Source organism: Bacillus rossius, chromosome 2 (genome assembly GCF_032445375.1).
Source record: "Bacillus rossius redtenbacheri isolate Brsri chromosome 2, Brsri_v3, whole genome shotgun sequence".
NCBI classification, from domain to species: domain Eukaryota; kingdom Metazoa; phylum Arthropoda; class Insecta; order Phasmatodea; family Bacillidae; genus Bacillus; species Bacillus rossius.
Genome location: NC_086331.1, coordinates 490241 through 512329, shown reverse-complemented (window position 1 = coordinate 512329; position 22089 = coordinate 490241). Strand labels below are relative to the sequence as shown.

General features: G+C 34.4%; 1 protein-coding gene across 1 annotated transcript in view; it reads left to right on the top strand.

The window, feature by feature from the left end:
• The window catches only part of LOC134529894 (polypeptide N-acetylgalactosaminyltransferase 1-like), an 85872-nt gene that overhangs the window by 36877 nt on the left and 26906 nt on the right, over positions 1-22089 (top strand). The window contains exons 7-8 of the mRNA XM_063364452.1: positions 8554-8739; positions 13863-13997. Of these exons, the coding sequence (XP_063220522.1) occupies positions 8554-8739; positions 13863-13997 (321 nt within the window). The remainder of the gene's footprint in view (positions 1-8553; positions 8740-13862; positions 13998-22089) is intronic.

The following is a 22089-nucleotide window of genomic DNA, read 5'->3' as shown; positions in this document are numbered from 1 at the left end:
TTGAAAAACTTTTGTAAGACTAAGGGTATACAACTGGAGTATACGGCACCATATTCTCCCCAAAGTAATGGGAAATGCGAAAGACTGAATAAGGCACTACTGGATAAGGTCAGAACCATGTTTGTCGAGACCAATCTACCCAAACAATTGTGGGGGGAAGCAATTCGGACAGCAGCCTACCAGTTAAACAGATCACCAACTGCAGCACTTCATGAAGGTATTCCAGCAGATATATTTTTGGGAAAAACTGATCTTCATAAATTGAGGGTATTTGGTGCAAAAGCATGGTGGGTGAAACTACCAAAACAGGATAAACTGGAACCAGGCCAGGAAGAATGGTGGGCTACAGTCCTAGAGGTTATTGAATATGGGATCCACTTACAGATGAGGTTGTAATCTCCAGAGATGTAACATTTGATGAGACCAATACCACCTACAATGTGAAAGAAAGCAGTCTAGATAATGAAGACAGAGTTCCAGAAAAAGCGAAAGAAGGAATACATTATAAAGATGGTGTGGTTGGAGAACAGATGTCCAGGGAGAACATAGAAAATGAAGAAGTGGTGAATGATGTGACATCGAAGGATGACAGCACCAATGAAGATGAAGATTTTCATGGTTTTGATAACGAAGAGGTAGATGCTAAAAAACCAAAGAGAAAAAAATCAAAACCAAGACATCTAGACAACTTTGAATTGTATTACATGAATTATTGCTTGCTAAGTGGAACTGAGCCTCAGTCTTACAAAGAAGCTGTGGAAAGGAGTCTCCAGTTGAGAAGGAACTGGAAGCATATGACCGTTTTCAGACGTGGACAACAGTTAAAACTCCACCACATGGTACAACACCAATTGAAACTAAGTGGGTATTTACGACTAAATCGGATGGAACAAAAAAGGCAAGGTTGGTGGCCAGAGGTTACTAAACAGAAAATACAAATGATGTGTTTGCACCTGTGGCAAAACTGTCCACCATTAGGTTAGTCCTGTCATGTGCACTGCAAAAACAGTGGGACACAAAACAAATGGATGTTCCCACAGCTTTTCTCAATGGGATCCTTGATAAGGATATATACATACACAGACCTGAAGGAGTGAAAGGAGAACCAGTACTGAAGCTTCAATGACCGTTATATGGTCTCAGAGAATCACTTAGGTGCTGGAATCAAAGATTCAATGAGTTTGCTGAAGACATCGGTCTAAGAAGAACAAAGTACGATGTATGCCTGTATGTGGGTGAAGGTGTTTGGCTTGTGATATGGGTTGATGATATCCTGTTATTTGGAGAGAAATGCAAAATGGAAGAGGATGCTCAGAAACTGAAAAAGGAATTCAACACCAAAGATATGTATAGTACAGCATTTCCTTGGAACTGACATAGAAATATCCACAGATAAGATAGAAATCAGCCAAGGTGAACTCATTGATAAGATGTTGGCTAAATTCAATCTTCAAGATTGTAAAGGATGCAACACTCCAATGGAAGATAGGATAGATGTAGATGAGTCAGAGCCTATAATAGATGTGCCATATAGGGAACTTGTAGGCAGTTTGATTTATCTATCGCAGACTTCAAGACCGGATATAGTTTTTGCTACATCTTTCCTTAGCAGATATCTAGATAAGCCAAACAGAACCCTCTGGACCGCTGCGAAAAGAGTACTCCGGTATTTGAAGGCAACAAGGGACAAGAAATTAGTGTACGAGAGAAATCCTGATGAATTCACAAAAATAACTACCTACACAGATGCAGACTGGGCAGGAGACAAGTTGGATAGGAAGAATGTCAGTGGCATGGTAACATTACACTGTGGCAACCCGGTTTCTTGGTGCTCAAGAAAACAACAAGTTGTAGCTCTAAGTACCGCAGAAGCAGAGTATACATCATGTAGCATGGCAGCAACTGAACTTATTTTTATGAAAGGTCTCCTATCAGAGTTTGTTGAAGACACAAGAGTGCAAGTGCAGGGCTCATTGTTAGTAGACAACCAGGGTGCAATTCACATGTCAGGCAACTATGAGAACACACGACGATCTGAACACACTGACATAAAGTATCATTTTCTTAAAGATATAGTAGCCAGACAAATGATAAATACAGTCAAACCTCATTAATACGAATCCGCTTAGTACGAAATTCCCGTTTATGCGAAGTACTTTCACAGTCCCGGAAAATAAAGTATGATTTCCTATGTTATTCAGTACTTTTAATACGAAATTCGGTTAACATGAATTACGAAGTTGTTTTGAAAGTAAATTGTCTTCATAACCGTCATGTAAACAAACGTTTCTCCAAAGATACATGTATGTATCCTACAGCGCAAAATGGTCGAAAAACAAGATTGAAAAGTTCAACTCTAGTGGCGATGTTAGTAACTAAACTAGAAAAGATGCCATGTTGTAAACGGAAAACGAAAAGGAAAGAACTCTATACCTTATTAATATTAGTCGTCGGAAGTGTACATACGTAGAAGTTTAAACATTCTATGGAAAAATGTTCTGATATTTTCCATTGTTCACGCACGTGTATCTTAATCTCAATTTTGAGTGTTAGTTGTTTTGTAATATGACTGCGAAACGTAAACGCAACGAACTTACATTGCAAGTTAAAGTTAAAATTATCGAAGAAGTAGACAATGGAGAGAGAACGAAAACTGAAATTGAAAGAGAATTTAACATTCCGCAATCGTCGTTGTCGACAATACTAAAAAATCGTGAAAAGATTGAATTGGCTTTTGCGAGTTCGTGCAGATTATCAACAAGAAAAGAATGCGAGGCCCAAAACATCAAGAAATGGAAGCTACCTTGTTGCAGTGGTTTTAAGAAATGTGTGCAGCAAACTTGCCAATTTCTGGACCTATGATTCAGAAGAAGGCAGACTACCTAGCATTGAGGTTAGGAATTTCAGACTTCAAGTTCAGCAATGGTTGGCTACAACGGTTTAAGGATCGCAACAATCTTGTTGGCAAAACTATGTGTAGAGAGTCGGCAGCAGTAGATACGACCAAAGTTAAATGTGGTAAACAATGCCTTTAAGAAAAAGATAGTGCAAACCAGAATTTATGCTTTTTTTAAACCAAATGTTTGAATAGAAAATGTGTCATGAATGCAAGTTTATTGAAGTTTGTATTATGATTTATTCTGTAAGTGTTGCATTGTGTTTACATATTGTCATGCATGTAGTGAAGCCAGCTTATACTACCAATAGTGTGTATAATTTTCTTTATAATTGTAAATATAGCCATTTAAAGTTCAATCAATTTTTTTTGTCATGATATCCCAATAGTTTGGTTAATACAAACCCTCGTTATTACAAAGTGCTAAAATTTGGTCCCTTCAGGTTTGTAATAATGAGGTTTGACTGTATTGAGTATGTGGAATCTGGTAGAAATATAGCAGACTTCTTCACTAAACCAATGGGAAAGCAAAAATTCATACAGTGCCGACAGTATCTTGGTTTGGTTTAATAAGAGCATTTTTTTTTAATATACATTAAAAAAAAACTGTGATTACATATATAATTTTTTTATCTTTAGCAAACTTATGTATACAATTTCAAGTTACGATAACTTTAAGTATTTGAGTCATAGCAAATGAGTAATGACTACAGAAGACTAAATTTATTGGTGAATCTTACTGAGGACTTGAAATTGAGAGGGGGTGTGAAATATTTAATGTACTTGTTTATGGTACAGTGTGTGTTTATTGTGTTAACTGTGCTTTTGTACACCTTATAGTGGCGCATGCGCAGTGATACTAAGATTAGTACAAGATGGAACCTCTGCTACTATGCAATAGAAGTTAAAAACTCGCCGTCACAAAGTGTAAAATTAACAATATCTACTTACCTCCACATACTAAATTCATTTCAGACATACAATATTGTACATTCACTCATCAGAAATAAGGCACTATCTCTGCTTAATTTCTCATTCAGTCTTGATCTACAACAGTATAATAAAAAATTTATTCTAAAAACCTTTTAGATCTTTGCTTTAATAACTTATCTCAATGCACTGTCTTTCAAGCAGAAGATCCACTTGTCAGAGAAGCCTTAATAATAAAATATTTACCTTGCAAAATAACTTATTAATTTACCTTTAAGGACTTCAAAAATGGTGAATTCATTGACCTTTATAATGCCATAAAATTTTTTTTGATTGGTCTAATTTTTACAAATTTTTACTTCTGATCCCAATGATTTAGTAGAATAACTTACTTCCTGTATATGCATTAATTTGAATGTATTTAGTCCTGTAATCATGAAAAAGGACTCCAATACCCTTGCTGGTTTTTTAAAGAGTTAATACATGCTTTAAATCTAAGAAACATTATAAATTTACAAAATAAATATTGATATGTATTACTATTCTTTGTTTTCTCTCTACCGCAAGCAGGTCAAAAACTTATTTAAGCATGAAAAAATTAATTGGACCAGAGCCATTAGTAATAACATCAAGACTAATCCTAAAAAGTTCTAGTGTTACGTGATAATACTTAACCCTCCAACTCCTATGTCGAGCAAGGTGTTATCCTTAACCCTTTAAGTACTGATTATGGCATGTGACAAAAACTTGTATTAGACTAAATTTGGCAACAAAAAATTAATTTTTTTTTTTTTTTGGAATTTGCTATTTTTATACAAAAATTAATTTACTGTTGAAATTTATTTACTGTCTTTGATTTTAAAACTTTGAGAGTGTGTGATATTTCTTAAAACATGGTATCAGACACAGGGGAACAGCACATTGTTCACACAGGTACCGCGTCTCCTTTCGCTTCTTCTGCCCATATCGTGTTTGTGAGCAAACTCTGCATGGCTTGGTAGGGTGCATTTTATTTTCAGTAGGTCTCTAGAAAATGCTGCCCCAAAAGTCTTGTCGGTGCTTCTCGCAGTGATGGCCTACCTCGCTTTGTCCTCTCAGATGGTTTCGCATACTTCTCCAAGAGTTCTGAGACAACTTTGAGTTGAAAGTCTGCCAGACTCAAATTGTTTCCTGTTTTAATTTTGTAAAGTGCATATGCATTCAACAATGCAAAGTCTACAAAATGAAAAAAAATAATTTTTTGTACCATTTTGTACTTTTTCTCACTGACTGGACAGAACTAAGCAACATGTCACATTTGTCAATGCCCCCCATGTTCATGTTATATTCTAGAACACAGCTTGGTTTTAGAATATCATTTCCTGTTGATCTGTCCTTTCCCGTATTCTTCATTTCATTATTATGCATTGTGGTCAGTAAAGTAACTTCTCTTCTGTCAAACCAACGTACAAACAAAATGTTCTGTGAATGCATAGCCTCATGCTCTCCCTTCTTTAGCTTCTTGATAACTTTCGGCATGTGTTTTTTGCTCTTTCGCACAGTGCCACAAGCATTGGTCTTATTTTCATGCAGAAACTGGAACAACTGTGGACTGGTATACCAGTTGTCAACAAACAGTATTTATTTATTTATTTATTTAAATTTTTGTTACATGCGCACCAACAGTCCAGGGACTTTAGTGGTGGGCACGACGTATACAAAATATACATAAATACATAAAGAAACAAGAAACAAAGGACAAGACATCCATACACACAGACAACACAAGGACAAATACAAATATAATACTTAAAATAATAATTAGTACAAAGTGGTAAGATAGTAAGCAGCAAGACATAAAATTTAATAGAGTACAATAATGTAAACGTGAAAGAGAAAAAATACTGACTATAATTAGTATGAGGATATAAATTACATTAAATACTTTAACATAGCTCTGTACACAATTAATTTGACTTGGTGTTGTGTCTATTATAGTTTTTAACGAGTCTATAAATAAGATCATTCTTGTTATAAATAGTGCATAAACTAGAAAAGAGGCGAGAATTGAATTGGGGGATTCTCAATCCGGTGTTCTCAAGAATATAGCTACATTTAATTTTATAGTTATAAATGTTATGTACAAAAAGATAGTCCAAATGGGCTCTACGGTCTGCTAGAGGAATAAGTTTGGGATGCGGAAAACCTCTATGAATTATTAGTTGAGACAATTTGTTTTGTAAATTTTCTAGTTTCTCAATATCAGTCGACCCGATGTCATTCCAGATAGTTGAACAGTATTCTAATTTAGATCGAATTAATGCCAAGTAAAGAGAAATAATTGAATCAGAATTGGTAGCATAATGAGTGATATATTTTATAATAGCAAATGTTCTTTTTGAAATGGAGTTTAAGTAGTCGATTTGTTTATGAAAAAATAATTTTGAATCTAGAAAGACACCAAGGTCTTTTATAATGAAAGTTTTTGAGATTGGGTTACTATTCAGAATGTATGTCCCCTTTATTTAGAAATGGAGCCATCATTGTTGACACTACTGACCCTGAAGTACCTAGCATATCTAAAAGGGTGATGTTTGTGCTTTGACCTGTACAAATGATGAAGTCTATGATGAACTCTGTTTCACAATCACATAACACAAAAAGTTTTATGCCGAATCTATGTCTTTTACTGGGAACATACTGTTGAAATGATAGCCGACCTTTGAAAAGTACAAGTTCTTCATCAATTACCAGGTTCTGAAATGGGTAATAAACCTCACACATATTTCTTTTCAAGTCATTGATAACCATCTGAATTTTATAAAGTCTATCTCCAACTGGCTGCAGTTCATTGAAACAAAAATGCAAATATCTCAGTAACAGAATATACCTGTTACGAGATAAAGTGTTACCAAATATTGGTGTGTGTATGAGAGGATCAGTGGACCAGTACTCTTTTATAGAGAGTTTTTTCTGTCTTGTGAACAGGAACGTAACTGCAAGAAAAACATACATTTCCTCAAAGTCTGTATCAGTCCATGGCTTTTGTTTGCTAGTTCCTGGATCACCGATATTCGGAATGTTTTCCATTGCATACCGGTTAGTTTCCGCAGCTATTTTACCTAACATATCTGGGGAAATAAATAATTCAAAGAATTCCCGACAGCATGTATTTTCAGTGACATTGTCATCCAAAATTCCAGACATTTTATTATCAAAGGCATGTACAGTGGGCACAAAGTTACCTTCTTTCCATGTAAATACATTATTTTCCATAGGTCTGCCTGCAGGCCGTCGACTGCAGTCACCTTTTCCAGCCGCCCAATCCTCCAATTCCGATTCAGCATCTGTTTCTTCTTCCGAAAACGTCTCGCTACATTCTTTTTCACTCGGGAAATAGTCACTTTCAATGTCTTCATTTTCACTTTCTTCATTTACACAAATTTCTTCGCTGAGATTTGTTTTTTTTGGCCGCAGTGTCCTACGTGACATTTTTATTTACTCGTGACAGCAATAAATTACAAAAATAAACATGTGTGGAATTACAAGTCTTTCCCACGGGAAAATGTTTTTATGGCTGTAAAATAAGTATAACTTACACTAAAACATGTTTCGTCAACTATGGAATATTCCACAACAGCAACGAAAATATAATTACTCCACTGTGTTTATTTACCAACACACCACGGTCGGGATCCAAGCAATAGCCATAGATAAACATGTGTAGAGAAGACGTAAATAACCGAAACAATGTTCCGGTATTTTTATTCTAGGGCCAAACCATAGCTAACATCATACAAGATGTATAGCACACTTTCCTTAAAAGGTTAATATTTCCTGTTCCCATCCTTTGTTGAATCTGGCTCTCCTGTCCCTTGGAATCACATTGCATAGAACAATGTCACATGATTTAAGAAATTGAAGAATTACATTTGAAAAATAATTGAGCAGGATTTTGAGTACGGCAAACCTGGTTCAAAATAGGAGTTCAAAGGGTTAAAAATAGTTTTTATGAACATCATGCACTTAAAGTCAATGGAGTTATATCTAGTGATCCTGTGGTACTATCTAATATTTTTGCTGGTTACTTTTGTAGTGTTTGTGTATCCTCTAATCTCCTCTCCCAAAGATTTGTTAACACTATCACAGTTCCTGACATTTCCGAGAGTTTAGTACTGTGGTGGATAAAGTCCCTAAATTCATCCTTGTCCTCTGGTCGTGATGGACTTCCTAACTTTATTCTTAAAGGTTGCTCCCACTTACTGGTGCTGACAATTTATTGGAAATTAGCTAGTGTTATTCCCATTTTTAAAGTGGCTCCATTTTAATATGTTAAACTATCGATCTCTCTCCTTAATGGTTTTTACAAAAATTAAAAAATGTAAACTTGGAACATTTTAAGAAAAGTTCTTTCAGAAATGTGTTTGAAAAGCTAAACCACTATAAAAGTACTGTATTTTACAATTATGTATGCTTGTTTTCACTGTTTTCAGGTATCATAGATGGTAGCTCAACACAATAATCAGCTGATGCTCTGAATGTTTTGAGTTTGAATCAATTTATTAAAAATGAAATTACACTCATAACTGAAGAAAATCACAAAAATATTTATAGTATTTGATTGCTAATGTACGCAGAGGTATTTGTCAGCATATCAGTGTTTATTTAATCTAATATGAGTTAATTAAATTTACAGAAATTATATTATATATGTCTTATTTTGGGTATGTGTTTTTTTTACAATGTAGGTATGGATGTGTGGTGGATCTTTAGAAATAATTCCTTGTTCTCGAGTGGGCCACATTTTCCGTTCTTTTCACCCATACACTTTCCCAGGAGGTAAAGATACTCATGGCATCAATACTGTGCGTCTAGTTGAAGTGTGGCTAGATGAATATAAGAGACTTTTCTACCTGCATCGCCCAGATTTATTGGTAAGTAAAGAAAATTAATTTTTTTTATGTGTGTATATTACTCATGCTCAAGACTAGTTTTACAATAGTTTAACACACACACACCTGGATTTTGCAGAGTTTATTCTGCTATTTTCTGTATTATATTATTATATTATAGTATTGTATTATACTATTTATTTTATATACGTTAGAATACCTTGGGGAGGGGGGGGGGAGGGGGCAAAAAATGGATTTTTGTCATAAAAAATATATTTATCTTTTTTCGCAAAATCCCTTCAGTTACCTTCAAATTACTCTCCATTAGATGTGATGCACTTGTCAAGTGTTTTTTCCCACTGTTTGAAGCACCTCTGGAACTCTTCAAATTTGATATCCTCCAGTGCCCTTTGTGAAGCTTTTTTTACTGCTTCTACATCACTAAAACGCTTCCCTATTAGATTTTTCTTCATTCTCTGTAACAGGAAAAAGTGGCATGGGACTAGATCTGGCGAGTGCGGAGGGTGGGGAACGACAGACCATTCCTGAGAGGCCAAATAGCGGTTCACTTGTAAGGCCGTGTGTGCGGGGGCATTATGATGATGGAACCAGTCACCTGATTGCCAAAGTTCCGGGCGTTTCCTCCACACATCCTCTCTCAAATGTCTTAAAACTTCCAAATAAAAGTGCTGGTTAACAGTCTGTCCAGGGGGAACAAATTCCCTGTACACAATTCCACGAAAATCAAAAAAGAAAATGATCATCTTCTTAACATTTGACCTCACTTGTCTTGCTTTTTTTGGTCTGGGGGAGTTGGGAGTCTTCCATTGGCTTGACGCTTGCTTGGTTTCTGGGTCATACCCGTAACACCAACTCCCATCACTTGTAATGACTTTGGTCAAAAAAGTTTGGCTCACTTTCAGTATCTTTTTTCAAGTCTTGGCTCAAATTCAATCAAATGTTTTTTTTTGATCCTGTTTGAGAAGGCGAGGAACAAATTTAGCGGCAACACGTCTCATTTGCAAATCCTCAGTCAAAATCCACTGGCATGAGCTCCAACTCACTTCTGTTTCTTCTGAAATTTCATTGATCGTGAAACAATGATCCTTGTTGATTTTTTGGTGAATTTTTTTTTTCAACGTTTTCATTGTTTCGAGATGTTGAAGGGCGCCCAGAATGAGCGTGGTCTTCAACACTCATCTCACCATATTTAAAGCACCCAAACCACTCGAAAACTTGTGTGCGGCTCAGAGCATCCTCCTGGCCGTCTGGGCAGCTGTTTATTAACCCCATCTAGCGGGAGAACTCTCGCCTACATCAATGAATGGCAGCACGCTCTCAGACCGGTTGTTTTGTGTCCCCCTCGTATATACAGGCCTATGACTTGGTCAAATTCTTTTGAAAACTTCACTGTGACATCAGGGCTCTACTTGGTCCCTAAAGTCCCTAAAAGTCCCTAAACCAAAATAAAGTCCCTAAAAGTCCCTTTATTCAAAATATCAGTACCTTGAGTCCCTAAAATCATTTTTTTCCCCAGTAGTTTTAGCAATTCTCATATAATTAACCAATGGAAATGGTAAGTTTCAACTGTTTGTCCTGGGCATGACCTCTCCAGGGCTCTTTTTTTCTTGTTGCATTTAATTTTGGCCCTGGAGTCTTTCCTTTTTGAATTGTATAGTGTATTTTTGTTTTGTTTTGCGGTTTTCTTGTTTCTCTCTGAAGTTGTCAGTTGGCTAAGGTACCTTGTCTGTGTTAAAAATATTTTGTGAGGTGACATATTTTCTTTGTGTGTCAGGTGAAGTTACTAGATGAAAAATTATGGTGATTGGTTCAACTTTCTGAATTAAAAATGGGGAAGTGCCGTGCGAATAAAGATTGGTTGTCACAGAAAGATTCACTTGGACATAAAATTGAGACATGGGCCAAAATTATAAGTGATACTGAATTGTTGTGTGTTGTTTGTGACTGTAAAATAAATGTGTCCAAAGGTTTTGAAAAGATCAGCCAACACATAGCCTCAAAAAAATTCAAAAAATTGTGAAATAAAATTTGGACCCTTTCAGTTAAAACTGACATTGCAAGGTCATGGAGAGTGTTCAAGTGCTTCAACATCAGGACAAGGTCACAGAGTGTGTTCAGGTGCTTCAACATCAGGACTTAGTTCATCAGAGAAGGCAGCACGAAGCAGTGAAAAATATCATGATATGGGCAAGTCTACAGTTAGAATGCTGAAGATGAAGTGAGAAGGATGCTTCCATTTCTGCAGAACTCATCCTGGCAATGAAATGTGTTATTGTGTATTACTCTTACGCATCATGCTCCGATTTTAAAGAAATATTCCACGCTATGTTTCCTCAATTAGATCTTACAAACTTTACTTTTTCTGGTGCTAAAGTTGCATACCTTGTATCAGATGCACTTGGGCCCTATTTTTGGAATACATTGGTTGAAGATGTAAGGAATTCATATTTCAGCCTATGCTTTGATGAGACAACTAATGATGGTGGACATAAAGAACTGCAAATTAGAATTCGATTTTGGTGGGAGACAGACACCTGAAGACACTTTTTATTGTAAGTGCAACTGCAGAGGATGTGAAGAAGAAAATAAGTGACACACTTAAAGACAGTTGTTTATCTCCAGCTAAACTTGTGACACTGGGCAGTGATGGGCCAAATGTGAACAAAAAGGTTTTTAGGTTGCTGAGTGATGAAGTTGCAGAGTTGAGAGGGTGTGGTCTTGTGCAAGTAGGAACTTGTAACCTTCATCTTCACAATGCATTTGCAAAAGGGCTTGATGAATATGGGGACTCTGTGTCTGAACTTGTTGTATTGGTTTACAATTTTTTTCTATGATTTCTCTGCTAGATTTGAAGTTTTTCAGAATATCTAGCATGATCTTCAGCTTCAGTCCAAAGGTTTTTGTCAAACATGTTTCCTCAAGGTGGTTGACACTAAGACCAGAAGCTGAGCGACTCCTTGAGCGGTGGCATGCCATAACAAAGTACTTTCTAGAATTTGTACCATTTAAGAAACCATCACTGATGAAGAATCAGTCCTACATGCCTGAAAAATCCTTTGATGAAAGCTGAAATCCTCTTCGTCATTTGAAGTGCTATGATGTTCTCGGAGTACTCTTTGATTTTCCAAAAAGAAACTCCCATGATTCATGTGCTGTACAAGCACTTAGTGGAACTTTTAACCAAAATTAGTAATAGAGTTTGTAAACCTGATACAAATCATGACCAAATCATGACTTTTCATGTGGTAGCATTTCTCTGAGAGTCCTCAGAACATTTACATAAGTGAATAAGTCTAGAATGAGCTTAAAAAATTTAACAAAGTAGAAGCCCTAACTTTAAAGTCGAAAGTTCAAAAACACTTCATGGTGTCAGGGAAATACCTTCAGAAGTGTAACATAAGAAAAAACTCAATCCTTCACGACTTTACTTTTCTGGATCCAAAAACTTGTAAAGCTACATGTAGTGCAGCAAAACTTCTGAAAGTGGCAAAAATGATGGATGCCCTTTGATGTCCTTACAGACTGCCTGATTGATGATTGGAACATGATTAAAACAAAAACGTTTACAGGAATCGGCCAAGGCCTTGAAACATTTTGGAAATAAGTTTTTTAGGTAAAGAATATAATGAATGACTCAAAATATACGGAAGTTACAAATGTTGTAAAAGCCTGTCTCTCATTACCACATGGTAATAGTGATGTTGAAAGAGGCTTCTCAACATCTGCAAATGTGACTACAGAACAGACAGCTGCTAAGAAAGTAAGATCTTTGAATGCACACTTAAATGTTATAGATGCCTTGAAATTTTATGGTAATAATCCAGCTTGTGTTCCAATCACAAAAGAGCTAATAGCTTATGGTAGATGTTCAAGAAGCAAATACCATCAGTACTTAGAGGAAACCAAACTAAGAGCAAAGAAACTCCTTGAAGAAAGAGAGAAGGAGAGAAAAATTTCTGAAGAAGAAGAAAAAAAGAAAAAAATTGGTTGTGAAAAGAAAAAGCCTTGAAGAGTTAGATGTAGCTCATGGATTATTAGAAGGATATAAAGTTTTAAAACTTGAAGAGGACAAAGCTAACAAAGAAACATACTTGCATGCGAAGACATTGGGGAATAAAGCTTCATCTGATATAACTTCAAATTTTTAGAGATCCACCAAAAAAAGAGGAATGAAACTGTAAATGAACTGTTTTATCAATGTGAATTTATTGTTATCTATGTAACTTAACAATACACTGTGTTCTTGATTGGTCTTATTTCAATAATCTGTGTATTAGATTTTAAAAAAGTTATACGTTTTGACTGCTGTAAGTACTTTTCATACGTTTATTTTTAACTGCGTATAAAAATTTTAAATGTGCATTTTATACTTTTCCACTAAAAGTTAAATTTAGCCATACCTCATTCATGGTCAAATCAAAAGCACTAGTCAACAAATTTGAACAAAATTAAAAAGATACGAACATGTAACACAAATTAAAATAAGTTAACATTTTGATTTGATCTTAACCGGCTTAGTGGTAGAGGTTTCTCTTAAAATAAACGTAATTCTTTTGAATGACTTTTTTTAACTTACACTGTGGGTAAAATGTATGTACAACATATAAGTTATTTGTTCTTAGTCAAACTACATTAGAGTATTCTTGTAAGGTAAATGATTAAAAAAAAACCAAATGGCTTGCATATATGATGATGGAATGATATTGGTAGAAAATGTTTAATTTGCATATTTTAGAGCACTTCTACTGAACTACATATTTTGAATTTCTAATTGGCATGCAAAAATTTTTTAAACATTTGGGAATTAATTCCAAAAAACTTAGTTATATAAAAATGTATACAAACATGACTACTTCAGTGTCAAACACACAGTGCCAATTATTTGCATGCACCAAAGAATGATTCCTTACTCTTATATATCTATGTGTGTTTCCTTGTCTGTATGTATATCTTTGTAGCTGGTGCTATTATTCATGTGTTATGTATCTGATTTCCTGTCACTGCAGAAATTGGCTTGATAAAATTTCCTAATAATTCAGCATTAATATTTATAGGAAACCCTGTGTCTTACTTGTTAGTTATTAAGTTGTTACATTTTTGACAAAAATTCTTAGTCCTCTAATTTTTTTCCACTCTTTTTTTAGATGGTAGATTTTGGAAACATCACAGAACGCCTTGAATTTCGGAAGAAAAGGAAATGTAAAAACTTTAAATGGTACTTGCAGAATATTTATCCTCAGCTTTTTATCCCAGATGAAAACGTCCAGGCATATGGTCGTGTAAGTATGCAAGAACACTTCTTTTGATTAATACTATAATGCCAAAATTAATATATATATATGTTATTGTCTTTTAATTTATATATTTTTAATTGCTTTTTCATTTGACCCACACTAGGCAATAACTAGGTACGTAGGCACCGAGTGAGGAGGCTCACTTTTGGGCCAGTCCACTCGAGTCAATGTTCGGATGGTTCATTTCTTCTCCAATTTCCCTGGAATGTCTTGAGAAATAATTAGTTGTCAAAAACCATCTGAAAACCTGTCAGTTAGTAAGCTGTTGCGGTTGCATTTAAACAACCACATCTCCAGCTGTGCTGGCTATCCAATAGTTAAATAAATAGGATTGTAAAACATCAAACAGTGTAAATTTGTATATTAATCTTGATATTATGGGAAAAAAAAATACTTATGTGAAAAATAATGTGGCAATATAGTAGTTTCTCATAACTATCCTTATATAGGGAAATCACACCATGCAATGGCTTGAGAGGGGAAAATTTATTTGATTCTTTTTAAAACTCATTCTGTGGGAGCCTTGTATGCCTGAGAAAAATACCAAAAAAAATTTTCAATGTAGGGATATTTTTTAATTTATACTAATAATAAAACTGTTTGAGGCAAAAAGTCTGTATATTGGATGAAGTGATGAAAAAAAAAAACTGTTGGAAACCGTTATTTACATTATCGAGAACTCAAAACTATAGTTTTTTTTAAATGTTTTGTCTGTTTGTTTGAGCATAAATCGAAAAATACTTAATGGATTTTGATTAACTTTTTGTTATTAGACTTAAAAATTAGGCTATATATTATTACTGAAATTCATCCCTAAAGGGGTGAAAAAGAGGTAAATATGGTTTGAAGATAATTATATTTCTGAAAATAATTAAGCTAAAGAAAAGATATTTGGTACCAATAATTAACATACAAAAACATCCAACAATTTTCTGAAAATTTATTTATTATTTATTTTATTTATTTACCTTTGTAACATGCATATAAACACCTTAAAAAGGTTACAAGGATATGCATGACCTACATCTACAAAAACAACACATACATAATAAAGCAAAACATACAAAAGTATGACAGTAACACAAATACATAAAAAAATATTAAAAAGGACAAACAACTTATACAGGATAAAACTTATAGGATTATATGAAATTCATGATTATCTAAGAATTAATACAGTAAAATAAGAAAAAATTTGATGCAAAATATATATATAGTACCAATTAGTCATAGGAATGATTGAGAAATGAAATAGACACAACAATATTAGTGTTTACTTATTGGTTTCAATAGGATAATATTAGTTTTAATGTGTTATTTAACTGCTAGTTAGAATAAATATAAGTAATAGTATTGTATGGTACATTAATATAACATAGTTTTCACATAATAAATAAAAAAGAAAAATACAATTATTTAAGGGGTGAAATAAAGACCATTAAAAAATTAAATTTTTGGTTGAGCAAATATTATATAGAAGATAAATAACAAATTAAGTTTATAAAAAAGAGAATATGATAAGATTAGTGATATAATGTAACACAAGACAAAATGTTTTTAACCAATTTTTTTGTCACTATTAGGTTGCAAAAAATCAACATAAAAATTAAAATTGGTGATAAGTCTATATGTTATGTCATTAGTATTAGAAAGTGAACATAAAAAAGGTGGGGAACAGCTATTAAAAAAAGGAATTTTAATGCGAGTATCTTTTAACATGGAAGGATGTATAAAATTAGAATTATAACAGTTATAAACAAATATAGGATCTAAAATCTTTCTTCTAGTTTATAAAGAACCTAGAATAGGGTTTAGATCAATTTTATTGCAGTTATTTAATTTTTTGTAATGAAGTCTGATAATTTTAATTGAACCCTATCCAACTTTTCACTGTCTTTATTTTGATGCTCTTTTATATTATTGATCCATATTCAAGTTTGGATCTTATTAACGCTGTGTAGAGAGAGGTATTCAGTGTGTTGAAGGTAATAAATTTAATGAGATCAAGTATTTTATTAGAGTACGAGATAAGATATTCAATATGATGATGGAAAAATAATTTTTGATCCAGTAAAATGCCTAAGTCTTTGACGTGTCAAGATTTTGTGATAGGTAAGTTATCAAGTTTATAATTGTACTGAATGGTATGGATTTTTCTGGTGAAGGTGATGATGGAAGTTTTATCGTTGTTAAGATGAACCAAGTTAGTTTTGCACCAACTGACAATTTATGTAATATCACACTGGAAGGTAGCTATCATAAAAAGAAGATATTTTCTGTAATTTGAAACATTTAATATGCTACCTTTTTTATGGATGGGAATAACCTTGGCGATTTTCCGATTATTTGGTAAGTGCCGCTTTTGATACTGAAATTAAATATATGCTGTAGAAAAGGTGTGACGAGTAGAGAACAACCTTTAATAATACAATTTGGAATGTTGTCAAGACCCGTGGACAATGTAGATTTTAATGTTTTGATACTCCATAAAACTAGACTAATTGATATATTAGCCATAGGGATATTGCAACTATTTAAATTAGAAGTTGATTAAAGTTAGAGTTATTGTTAGTTGTTTCATAGATGCTAGAAAAATACTCAGTAAAGTTATTTGTTTTTTGTAAATAGTTGTTAGTAACTAAGCCATTGAGTTTAAGTGAGAAATGTTGACCATAGTCCTTTCTTATAATTTTAACATAATTCCAAACATTTTTGGGATTTTCTTGATTTTGTTATTAGAAAGCCAATTGTTTTTATCTTTACGTTAAAGTGACTTAGATTCTTTACGATATTCCGAAAATAATAAATAGTAGTGAGGATTCAAAGTGTGTTTGTATAGTTTGTGATAGTGAAGTTTCATCTTTGAAGTCATGATTAGTTGTTTTGAATATCAAAGTGGATATTTATTAATTTATTTCATAGTAGAAGGTATATATACTTTAATAAGATTATTCATTGTCCTGGTCTCTAAGAGTATTGAACAGTCCGAGATAATCACCATTCTTATAGTTTAAAAATGAGGATGATGTACTATCGTTATTTGAAACTACTCCAAATTGAAAACTGATTTCTATTGCAGGATGAAAATTTTCTCCTTTAACTAGTGGCTCCAGAGTTTTATCAACCGAACATAAGTCAATTTTATTAAAACATAGGTCCAAAAGTTGGTGAGAGGTTGGGTATAATTATGCTGATTTAAACATCTTACTGATGTCAAGATTAACAAACAGGCTTTCGGCTTAATACTTGACTGCAGTATATCTAGAGTATGCAATTGAGTCCAGTCAATGCCAGGAAAATTGAAATCACCTATTATTAATATATTATCTTGTGAATTAGCAAACTTGCCTTCAAGGACTTCAAAATATGTAGTATATGTTAAAGGAGATGTTTCCAGATGATTAAAAATTTATTTTGGATTTTTAATTTGCTTCAATTCCCAAGTGGTCATATTCATATGTAATTGTTACGTTTTTAAATATATGCTTGTTTACTGCAGTCAGAACGCCACCACCTCTTTCTATCGAAGTTTGAACAGGGTCTCTATCAGTTCTCTATACAAGGTAATTATCATTAAAATAATGTGAGTTGATACTATTATTCATGAACCACGTGTCTGTAAGACATATCAAATCATTATCACTCCGAGAAAGGTTATCAAAAAATTCAATATCTTTGGTTCTTAAACCTCTTACCTATGTTCTGATAGTAAAGAACAACTTCTTGTTGGTAAGCTGCATGGAGTAGACTTGGAATTAGCAGTTGCGGTAGATGTGTTATTACGGGTGAAGATGTTGATGTCCTCAGTTGAGGAGACATTATTTAAAATTGGTTCTGGGTGCCATTTCCCATAAAATGGGCTTATCAGACAGCTGCTTGGCCAGAATACAATGTTATTAATACGACTGAAGTCTTCTTCTAAAACCTGAACATGGAATGGGAAAACTGGGTTCGTAAATGATAGCCCAATTAGGTTTATTACATATTTATTAATTACTAATATTTACATTACTAATAAATAAAATACTAAAAATATGTCCGACCACCAATCACTGGCACTTAAAAATGTTTATCCGCAATTCACTCAATGTCTGTCAAGTTCCATAGTTTTCTCTCCTCACTGGAGCCAGGCTCAACAGTGGTTCGCCCCTTACCTCGTGCCTGTCGACACACAGTCTCGCGCCACTCGTTCGTGTCACGCCACTCTCGAGGGGTCTCTCACCCTCTTCGCATATGTCACACTTCCCTTCACTCTCGGAACTCGCCCGGAACTCGGCATTCACGCGGCACTGTCGTGGAGGCCGGCGTCGCTGCGTAAGTACCTGGGGCGCCCTTCTCGAACCGACGAGAGCAGCTGTGACGTGTCGCGTATTCCCGGGCTGACCCGGCAGCGCTCGTTCATGCGGCCCGCGTAGTCCCCAAGGCCGCTCGGCGATATATAACAGTGCGGGGAGCGGAGGGGGGAATGACAACCCTTGTAATCCGGTCAGTGGACGGCACGTGACTGGCCCGTGATGCCAGTGGTCATGCGTAGCCGCTAGCCAGCTCCGAACCTGGCATCGTGGTCTGGTCTTTACTACTTAAGCTAGCTCACTTTTTAAATCGTTTTCCAGTTATATTAAAAATTGATGGTTTTTTTTCTATTAATAATCACACCTCATGATTGAAAATTATTCTTCTGGTGTTCCACAGAGTGGTACCTTATCACCTTTACTTTTTAATATATTTATAAATGATATCACCTAAAAAAATCTACTGGTATACTCTTCTGACAATCTTAAACTTTATAGGACAACCAAAACTACTAATGATTGCTTGTTATTATTACAAAATGGCGTTAATGAAGTCCGTAATTGGTGCAAGCAGAATTTGGTTTCACTTAATAAACAAAAAAAAAATTATAATATTCTTTAATAGAAAATACTACCCAGTAGTTTATGACTATAAATTAGTAAACACCTTAAATTCCAAAACATTTTTTTCATAAAATATTTTGGTCTTACAAAAGATTCTTATTTGTAGTTTCATAAGCGTGTTGATTACTTATACCACATTTCTCGAAGAACACTTGCCCTTATCAAATACATTACTTTTTATGCAGCTTTCTCTGATTCTATTCTTTCCCATTATTTTTTTTATTATATCGTAACTTTAATACTGTTCAATTATCTGGAATGATATCAAGATGGTCAATATTAATATAATAGAAAGTAAACATAGCAAATTAATTCATCCAATTACTCTAAAGAATTTTTCCCAACCATCTTTAATTTCACTTTCTGACAGTAGAACTTAACTAGATTCCCTCTTTGTTCGAAATTGTTATAGTTCTAAAATGAAATGTACTTACTTCCTCAATAATACTGGTCACAGAGTTCCACAGTTCAATAGTTGCCTCCTTTCAACTTTGTGTATTCTCCATACCAATAACAACCTAATCTATAGAATTATTTCCAACTACAATTATTTAAAAATATAATTTATTTAATAAATAATTCAGGATTGCTATTTTCTATAGAATAATTTATTTATATTATTTCTTGCATTCCTAGTGTTTCTTGTTGTTCATTAATGGTTAATGTCATTCTATACACTCATTTCCTTTTTCATGTAATTTTTATTGTTTCACTGTTTTTTATATTGACTGTGATGTATTATATCCTTGTTTCTATTTTTTGTTTGTTATTTGAGTTATTGTGTCTGTATTTGTTTGCATTCGTTTTGATCGTTGCTGCTACGTGGTCCACTCACCTTGCGTTTGTAAGCCAACGTGGATATGCCTACTTGCAGTGGCTTTCCCTCGGGTAGTGCTTTACTGTTGGTGCCGACAGTTTTGGAGTATCCACGTAGCAGCACAAATCACTACTATCCTTGTCTTATATTTGTCTTGCCCACTGCCCAATTTTCGGCTGTAAAAATAAAAACAATTTTTGTTGCCCAAGTGTGTTACATAACTGTGTTTTTAGGTAGATTTTGAAGAAAGTCTACCTATTATAGCCGTTACCATGGTGCGATTTCCAGAACATTTTTATATAGTTTTACGTTTCATGCTCCATAGACCCCAAAACCATTGTCAACTCAAAATTTTATATGTATGTATGGACGGTAAAACTTCTGGATCCCACCATGGAAGACTTAATCTCGGCCGTGAAATCCCTCAGTATGAAATTTGACGAGTTAAAAAGCGAGAATATGGTGTTAAAAACCCTTCTTATCGACTCTCGTAGTGAAACTGCAGAGATAAAAAATGAACTGCAACAGATTAAACAGATCTTATCTTCTAAGACTGATTCTGTTAATTCATACAGTCAAGTAGTTAAAAAAGTCTCCTCAAACAAGAAACCTGCTTGTGTCGAGTCATCCGGTGTATCTGGCAACAGTGCGCGCACCAGTGACCCACTTACAACTCAGCGTGTCTCCAACGACGTCATCAGGAAAAACGGTAAACAGCTCGTCGACGAAGACGGCTTCACCGTAGTACAACATTCACGCAAGTCCACGAATAATGAAAACTCCGATAGAAAATTATCTAACACGGATCGTAAGAAAAATCCCTTGCAAATTGGCATCAGGAATGTTTCCACATTAAAAACAATTGCTAAACCTATTTACAAAAAAACAAAAGCTCTCTTTGTCACGCGTTTTGAGCCGTCTGTCACGGAACAAGAAGTCGTAGATTATATTTCCAACGAACTAAATCTCAAGCAAGTCAAAGTGGCCAAGCTCCGGACAAAGCATAATTCTTACGCCTCCTTCCATGTATCTGTTCTGGAAGAAGATTTTAGTAGAATTAATAATATTGTTTTTTGGCCCAGTGGCTGTTTAATCAGTCCTTTCTTTGGAAAACTGCATCAAGACCAAATTGTTAGTACTAATTCATCTCCTGAAGCTCTCGGTAATTCTACCCAATTACCTCCAAGTTCCTGCAGTACATCGTCACCTTTTATGCCAGCAACTTCTATGCCAGGGCCTGGAGGAGTGCTTCCTACTCACTTCCCAGTGAATGCCCAATCTTAATGAATGGGAAATTGCATATCAGAATGTTAGAGGACTTAGAACAAAATCAGTTGAATTCTTTGATAATCTTATTAATACTCAGTATGACATAATCTGTCTAACAGAAACTTGGTTCAACGAAAGATGTATCAATGCTCATTATTTCACCGATAATTATTCTATTTTTAGAACTGATAGGGATCCGCTACTCTCATCAATGGAACGTGGTGGCGGAGTGTTGATCGCAGTGAACAAACATAAATTCCCTTCTGTTCAGCTAATTCAATTATATGACTATCGTGGAGTAGAAGCCGTATGGATTAATATTAAAATTGCCTTTAATAAGTACTTAACATTGGGTAATATTTATCTTCCTCCAACTACATCACCTAATCTATTCACATTGTATTTTGAAGCTCTTGAACAAAAACTCGTTAATTCTCATGATAATGTGATTATCTTAGGTGACTTCAATGTACCTGGGATAGATTGGAAAGGAAATCACTATTTCAATATTGCCCGTGCACATGTCAGATCCAAGGCTCAGTGCCTGCTTGATTTCATATCTAATTTGGATTTATTTCAGCACAACCTAATACAATCTTCCAATAATCTTCTAGATCTTTGTATTTCTAATCTATCCCATTGTGTGGTTGAAAAAGCTGTTGAATCTCTGGTCAAAGAGGATATCTATCATCCTACCCTACTTATTAAACTACTTATTGAGGCGACCTCACACAATTTTACTCCAGATTCTATTTTCAGAAACTACAAAGCTGGTGATTACTTAAGCCTTTATAACTCTCTAAAAACCCACAATTGGGATGAATATTATAACACCACTGATGTAGATGCTCTTGTAGATCAACTTACATCTTGTATCTGTGATAAAATCAATACTCACATTCCATTATCCACACGTAAGGCCTCTAAACATCCTTATTGGTTCTCTGGTGAATTAATTCATGCCTTAAAATCTAAAAAACACTTTCATAAACTCTATAAAAGAAACAATAATACTCAGTATTACCTTCTTTTCTCTAAATATAGAGCAATAGTTAAAAATCTTATTAAGCGTGAT